This window comes from Dermacentor variabilis, chromosome 9, assembly GCF_050947875.1.
Source record: "Dermacentor variabilis isolate Ectoservices chromosome 9, ASM5094787v1, whole genome shotgun sequence".
In the NCBI taxonomy this organism is placed as follows: domain Eukaryota; kingdom Metazoa; phylum Arthropoda; class Arachnida; order Ixodida; family Ixodidae; genus Dermacentor; species Dermacentor variabilis.
In genome coordinates this window covers 40,716,476-40,724,398 of record NC_134576.1, presented here as the reverse complement: position 1 = coordinate 40,724,398, position 7,923 = coordinate 40,716,476, and the positions used below count along the sequence as shown (strand labels likewise).

General features: G+C 45.9%; 1 protein-coding gene across 1 annotated transcript; it reads right to left on the bottom strand.

Moving 5' to 3' along the window:
* Window positions 1-3,548: 3,548 nt before the first annotated feature.
* LOC142557987 (uncharacterized) lies at window positions 3,549-7,577 on the bottom strand. Its single transcript, XM_075670159.1, has 3 exons — window positions 7,417-7,577; window positions 5,918-6,234; window positions 3,549-4,842 (listed from the first exon to the last, which is right to left on the bottom strand). The coding sequence occupies exons 2-3, from the start codon at window positions 6,209-6,211 to the stop codon at window positions 3,703-3,705; spliced, it is 1,434 nt and encodes a 477-aa protein (XP_075526274.1). The 5' UTR covers window positions 6,212-6,234; window positions 7,417-7,577; the 3' UTR covers window positions 3,549-3,702.
* Window positions 7,578-7,923: the final 346 nt, after the last annotated feature.

The window sequence follows — 7,923 nt, the reverse complement described above, 5'->3', positions numbered from 1 at the left end:
TGAGCTGCAGCTGTGCCGTTTCACCTTCCATATTGTCGGATATACATATATCTTTCTTAGTAGAACCCTGGAAGTGTTAGCCAGCGCCACCATTCACAAACCTTGGCGGCGGATGTGGAATATCTCTTCTAGAGAGAGACCATCGAATTTTACAGAAATATATATTATTGTGCAAGTAAGAAAAAGTGCATGCATGCTTTTCAGAGTCTTCATAAGAAACCAAAAACAACCCTTTATTCTCTGACATCCAAATGGACTTATGAATTTAGCAAATTTCTATGGCTTGCTCCTAATGTGAACATGTCCGTAGAATCGTACGAAACGAAAGCAGTGCCAGTGGTGTCCTGTACTCGCCTTTTCCGGCGTCTATTAGGGCTTCAAGAGCTTCAAACTAAGCAGGAGTAATTGGAGATCGCAGGGACAGGCCTTCGTCCTGCAGGGGACATAAGATAGCATGATGATGACTATGATGACATTTGCTCAAAAGCGAGAAAGCCCGCCTCATGTGAAAGATGCTACGTGACCATGCACTTGTGCGCACGTGATAGCGGCGTCATTAAACTGCCTCAGTGGGAAAGCAATATGAACAAGATTTTAATCTATTATATACAAACGAGGAAATAAAAGCGGTACTTCCAGCGGAAAAGTTAGCAATGCATACGGAAGTGCCCTATACCTGTTTTCAGTTCGCGATGTCTTGCATAATTATTAATCTGAAAGCACTATATGTCCCGCGAAGCAGAAAAGTCGGCATTCTAGGCAATAAGCGGTACCAAAAGACATCAGCATCAGCAACATCATCAGCGTCTTGTATGACGTCAGTAGAAATACAGATTTGAAATTAGAACAAGAAAAAGGCGACTAAAGAGGGAGTGAAGTGAATAAGGCTGAAGTAAAATGAATGAAGATGAAATAATCTGGATTAAGGTCCATTCAAGCAGATTACGGTGGTTTAAAGTGCATTAAGATACAAGGTGGATTAAGGCTGGTACAAATTAGAGCAAGGTTGACTAGAGGATACTAAGGTAGAGATGTGAAGGACACGCGACTATGTGTAATGTCAGGTATCACATCATAATTAGAGAAGTCATAATGCTTTGACAATCATAATTACGTTAGAATACTTAAGTCCCTGCCATTTCTTATTCAACGAGGTGGTTCAGATAAGTTGCGCATCGGTTTGCTTGCGGTGGTGAAATGCACCGTCGTCGTCCATCATCAATTGTAAATCAAACGGAGAGCATGTTGTACTCCCGATTTTCATAGAAACATAATGACCAAATATAGTAAAATAAAGGCCACCTTGCGTCTGCGTCATTCGAATTGACCATGGCTTACATGCATGTTCCTTTTAAGCTGCGACTCATAATTTTTGTTAGTCTCTTGAAATTCTCGCCATTCAAGGCATTCTGACATTCTCGCCATTCTTGACATTCTCTGACATCCAAGGTGGATCCCCTTGGATGTCAGCTGAGCCTTTGCACAGCTACGGTGGCGCAAGCTGTGGGGATGTTATCTTTAAGCACAGCTTCTCTTATGCACAAGAACGATGAAACATCGGAAAGAATGCAGGATGTAAGCATAACCGATATAATACACATCCCCTTTGAAACAGCCACCAGAATGCTGCTTGCAAACTCAGTTCTAACGAGAGAGAGAGAGAGAGAGAGAAAGGCAAAGGAAATACAGGGAGGTTAACCAGAGGATATCTTCGGTTGGTTACCCTGTACTCGGGAGCGGCAAAGGGTTGCGATAGGTGAAAGAACACACAAAAAAGAGAGAAAAAAAATCCCTGCAACATACACACACGATACACACGAACTGTTTCTTTGTGTAGGAACTGTCACGCAGTCTCAGAAGGTGTTCCTTGTGTTACGCAGTGTCACCGTCGAATCCTACGTCACACAGTGTGCAGTCACAATTCGTCAGCAAGTCCCGTGTATTTTAAGTACCGCAGCAGCGCCGTCATAACGGATGGCGCTGATGTTCGCGTAGGCCAGTTTCCCAGGGACGTTGTCTTCTCTCACTGGGCGCATGCCCAGATTAACGGCTGCTACGTTCTGGCTGTGACCAAGCTGCGAGCCAGCAAACAGTGCCCTAGTGCTTTTAATGTGTGGCGAAACTCAGTCACACTGCTTTGGTGTATCAGTTGCCAGGTTTAAATGCTTATGTGAAGGTTTGTTCTAGAGCTTTACTCGTATGGAGCGAGAGAGGAAATCTGTGGCATGATTTTGTGTCTGCTCACCGCTACACGTGTAATAGGAAAAGTGTTTTGAACAAAGTGACACTGCTCATCTACCTAGGCAATCCCTTGCAAGTCGCAAACTGTCGCTTTTGGCGTTCTTTTAAAGTATTTAACCACACACAGATGCTTATGATTGAAATTAGCTAAAACTTCTCATGCCTTCCAGATGTTGCTGCTGCAGCTGCCTTTGCATAGCGTTTCTTTCCTGTGTAGACCCCCAGATGCACTAAGGCCGCCCTTCGTGTGATGCGATGCAGGCCAAGAGTTTGATGATAAAAATTCGAGCTATCATTCTAACAGTGGAGAAACGCTTAAATGCCTGTGCAGGTTCGTTTCTGTGCACGGCAGAATCAAGCAGGAGTTAAGTATTAATCCGCAGGTCTCATATTTTCTGCCGCATCGCTGAACTACATTTAAAACAAAGCTCTAAAAGCTGGCGTTACTGCACGATTCGCCAACTAATGCTTTCAATTATGAAACAAAGGAGCTTCTGTAGTCGGGAGGTCGATAGATCACTGCAAAAACTGAAAACAGTAAAATATTATAGCACACCGGAAGTTTAACGCAGGACATGTGAGAAGAGCACCAAGTTCGATTATAGGCGTTAGAAAGCAGCGATGATGTGAGGGTGTTTATCGGATTATCACAGTGTCAAGCAATGTGGAAAAAATAGACATATTCTTCAGTCGCCGCTGGTTCTCTAGCAAAGATCAGCAGCTTTAAAGGTATCCTCAGGTCTTGCGGCAGACGTGCCAGTAGAAATACGCGGATCGCTCGCTCTGATGTCAGGACCCACTTTCGTCATCCCTATCAACTATATTCTGGCGTAAGCCGCATCCCAACTGAGAAGCATCGAAACAGGAGCTTCCTCGTTCAAGATCTCATCTCCAACACCAATTATCTGAGCAGTCGAGCTATTCGAGCTGCTGTAGCAGTACGTGGTCTGATTATGTCTGCTATTAGAGCTTTGAATACACCGGTCATTGACGGAGAAACATAATGTGCATGCCGAAAATACGGTTTAAAGGCATAAGTGAAGGCTTGAGCAATGCGAACGTTCACTTTGTCCGCACATTTCAGATATAGGGCAACGCGCAGTACTACAGTCTCGTATTCACCACGAACGTCGCCTTCCAATTAATCGCATTAGCAGCCATCGGCAATATTCGAGAGATTATCCAGGTAGACGCCATATTGTCAGAAACCGCTCGAGGCGCACAATACTAAGGAACACCAACTGCATTAGCAGAATAAACGAACAATCAAATGCGCAGACAGTAATGTAATAAAAGATGACGTTGACAGTTACAAAGCAAATAAAATTATTAAAAAGACATTTCGCAGTGCCAATTTCATTTAGGAGAAAGGCCATCAAAAGTTCCCTAAGCTCATGCCGCAAACATGGGAAGTGGCAAAGACGATCCAGCAGTAAATCACACCTTCTGCAAGTACGAACGTTAGGGTGTTCCTTTGACACCACCGTCAACCTCGCTGTTGGTGAGCGCGATTTCAAATGTTAGCTTTCCGTCTTTGAGGAAACCATCATCTATCAGCGAGGCAATACGTACACGGAATTCGAGGTGAAAGTGTAGCAACGAGTCAGGACGGCGGTTGCCGAGACAAGGCATGGCACGGGAAGTAAGCGAATGACACTTGGGCGTTGCATAATCGCACACTTCCATGTGCCAAAAAGGCGGTGAACCCCTAGAGTCTGCCAGCATTCCGTTAAACTCGATCTCCACAATGAGAACCGGTGCCGCACTGTCCAAGCACTTGAAGGTGGCAACCGTAAAGTACGTGTCTCTCATATGCCACACCATAATCTCAGCAAACTTTCTCCTCGAAACCTGCCAGCAAATCATTTCATTACAGTTTTCCAGGGTCAGGATATACGTCAAACTAATCCGTCTGTCTCTCGCTGACAGCACACTGGTTAAATGCCTAATGCTAGAGTACAGAGGCTCACAATGAGCAATGACACCGCTGGAATGAGGCGGCGCGGAAGTCTGCCGCAAGTGTCCCAGAGCACTGACTGATCGGGCGGCTAAGTGTTCCGAATTTCGAAACATCATCGCCTTTTCCAGACGCCAAGTCAGTGACGATGAAGTGCTGGCTTCAACCTCCGGATTTTCCAGAGAGGTCAGCTGGTGCGACACAGTAGATGAGATCGTGGCTGCTATTTGAGCCATGTCACCCTTTAAATTGCGCTCGGATGCTCCGATTTCACGAGTTATTTCAGCGAATCCGGCTTCCTGCTTTCTGACTTGTTCTGTAAGCTCATTCAACTGACTCTGCATTACTGGCAGCAGCTGGTCGTGGATGAGATTGCCCAACATCGCCTTCAGGTTTTTCTTGTCAGCGTTCACGTCTTCAAGGGTCAGTGCTGTCGGTTCCGAGGACGGACACGCTGTGATAGCGACAGAAACACGGGCAGTGCATCCGGCCGCGCAGTGCGTTGGCAGGTCTCTGTGCTGGACTCCCTCTCCGCATCGCAAACATTCCACGGTGTGACATGTGCATTCCTTCTCGTAGTGTTCCAGCACATGGTCCGTGGTGCCCGTGTACCCGCAGCCGTGCTCTTCGTTCCAGCAGTACACCTTAATTGATAATAAAGTATATAAATAACACAAATCACCATTTTTGGACGACAAAATATTTTTACAAAAGGCACGTTGCTTCGCGCTCCCTACCATTCAAAACGTACCTTTACGTGAAGCCCGGTGCCAACCTATGTATACACGAAATTCTATAGGGAAGCAATGCTCTAGATGACCCAAGCAGTATCTGTCTCTCTCCAAACATTAAGAGGCAGCAAACATGAACAGCAGGTAACGGTGAATCACATAATTTTCCTCCTAAATAGAAATACAGATAGTCTAACACTTGAAGCAAGTTTCGTAAGCCAGAATATAGAAAAAAATATGCCATACTTCAACTGTTCTTGAAGCTTCTAACTCTTCTACGGCGAGAGCAGCATAGTTGTGCGGTGAAGACCGCCTCCTGCTTCTCGCTTGCTAGTTTGCTCCTAAAGTAAATGCGCTCACCCAGTACACGCCAGATAGCTTTTATAGGGCGGTTTGTAAGGAGAAACACGGTGGGCGGCAGCAATTCAGGAATAATGTCTTGAAGTAAGAATTGTAATGTCGGGACCAGCGCTATTGTTTGGAAGAATCCCTCTTGAATTACTATTTACCATGTACCCAACCTTCAATTCTGATGTTTTAGTGCGAAGTTCAAGAGAAGGAAGTAATATGCTTGAAGAGAAAGTGGTCATTGGTCATTAGATTAAACGGACCGATTTGGCAAACTCGCTTCAAACGTCGCGTCCAAATGACAATACCGAAACCTCAGTGCGAGTTTGGATGTTTCAATTTACTGCATTTTTCTTGCATTTCCCCTTCTTAATCTACTAGACTAAAGAAATGAAGGAATATTGACGTCCAACAAAATATCTCACATGAAGCTAGATTGAGCTAGTGTTGTTCTAGCGCATGAGTTTTGATAGAGGTATAAAATTACCGTTAGACAATAGTAAATCGCACACTCTTGTCGTTATGCAAGCAGCTAAGAAGCAGCGCAACAAATTCTAATGCATAATTCCCCTAGTTCCCCTTCCTCCCCCCGCCCCCCTGATAAAGAAAGAACGACACAAATTGCTTTCTTCCTGCTCACCTTCAAGGTATTCGCGATCCTTGTAGGGAATTCATACGTGAAGCACTCCGCTTCGTCGAATTGCACTTGATCCAATGGACACTGGCCAACGCCCCCTTCGAGACTGGCTGCGTGGCAAGATTGGCACAGAGCGTGCGAGCACGGCAACAGCACCATCCGTTTTGGGATCATGCGGCAGAGGCCGCACACACGCGAACTGGGAACCTCGTCGACGAACTTCGTTGGTCGCCAGTTGACGCCGGCGACGACATGATCTCGAAAACGATGCACCCGTCCTTGTCCGTGACCCGGCATGGCGGTATCCTCAGGCACGATTCCTACGTTCGCAGAAAAGGACAGCGGCTTTTTTTTTTACTGAGCTTATCGCTACTGATTGGTCCGACACACTTTGGCTAATGTAGCAACAAGGGCGGATAAACCAAGCCCTGCAGCACCGCCGTAGCTCATTTGGCAGGGAAATTGCACGTGCAATACAAAAGCGTGGGTTCGCATCCGCCCTACTGCCCAGATGTTTCATCCACTTTCATTTCCATTATTTTATAATTTGTTTAATTCAATAAAGAAGTACGTGCAATTAGCCATTTATTTGTGCCTTGTGTTATCATTTGTTGGCTTCTTAGATAGGAGTGCACGTGTGCGCGTGTGTTCGTGCTGCAATATAATCCTTTTCAACGAATACAATGTCATGCTGCAGAAAAATCCGAACAGTATACCCCCGCAGATGTCGAATTCGGCTGTCGCGTATTCGGTTGTCCCAGAATTTCGTTGTCGCCTATTTAAATAAATTTAAAACACACAAATGCTTTAATGAAGTCCCCCCTGGACAAATTACAACGTATTTATTTTGCATTTGAGCGACAAAAAACAATTCTAGTGACTGCCAGACGCGGATTGTTTATTTAGAGGGTGAAACTTAAAAAATATGCTTAAAATTTGTCTACAACAATAAAAGCACATAGTTTACAAATGCGTAACTCTGCTCCAAGACATCATGGTGTGCTTTTTGAGCAAGAAAGTACGCCAACAAAACGAATTAGTCGTGGACGTACGAAACTAACCCGCCGTTAGAGACGGCCCAGCTTAAAATCCGGCTAGCGTGTAACGGTTTATTATAATAACGGCAAAGTGCAGTAACCAGGAAAGGAAAGCACACGGCCCTTATTTTTGCCGCAACGGTGTTCTTATCGCGAACGCTCTACAAAAGGTCACGAGTCTAACCATCAACAAAGGTTGAACTGCGAGAAACAAAAAATTACGTGGGAGAGCGCTCCAGAAATGAAGCAGTGTCACATCGAAGACAGTAATTCAGTCACCCCCCATGACCGCAGGGTATACGCTATCTGCAATTACGGATTTTCCCTATAAATCTTAAGCCCTATGTGAAATAAATGGCACTTGTACCTGCCATAAAGAGGCACAACAACACATGGCTGTCACTACTAACGCAGTAAAACGCAGAAAACGAAAGCCTAGCTTGGGCAGAAGCAGCGTTGACTTACCGTCCAAAAACTGTCAGTAGAGAAGCCCACTTATTCGAGCGCTGCAAGGGCGTCCACATAAAGGCAGCGTCACACACGTCGATTGCGTTGTACGCAAGATAGCGGTGCCGCAGCAGCGACGAATGAGTGAGTGGCACCGCGAGCGCTGCGCAGATCGTTGGCTCCAACTGGAAAGCTGTTCAGTGAAATTTGTGCAACAAATGCGCACTGCCTCTCTGCCAACGCCCTTTTGCCTTCTTGCGGCTTCGGCTTGCGTAACCGAAAAGGACCCACGGCGCCCAGGATAGCATCCGCGCCGTCACAATCTCAGAGGCTCTCGTTACATGGCCCGGTTGTGGCGCATGCGCGGTTGAGCGCCTCTATTCAGCCACGGTCGTCGTCGATCGTACAGCGCATACCTCAGGTCCGTTGTCGTCTGCATCGTCTGCCTACGCTTTTAGCTCCCTCCGCGACTATGCAGGTGTGGGCATTGCAAACAGACGGCGTCCTGAGCTGATAAGCTAAAGC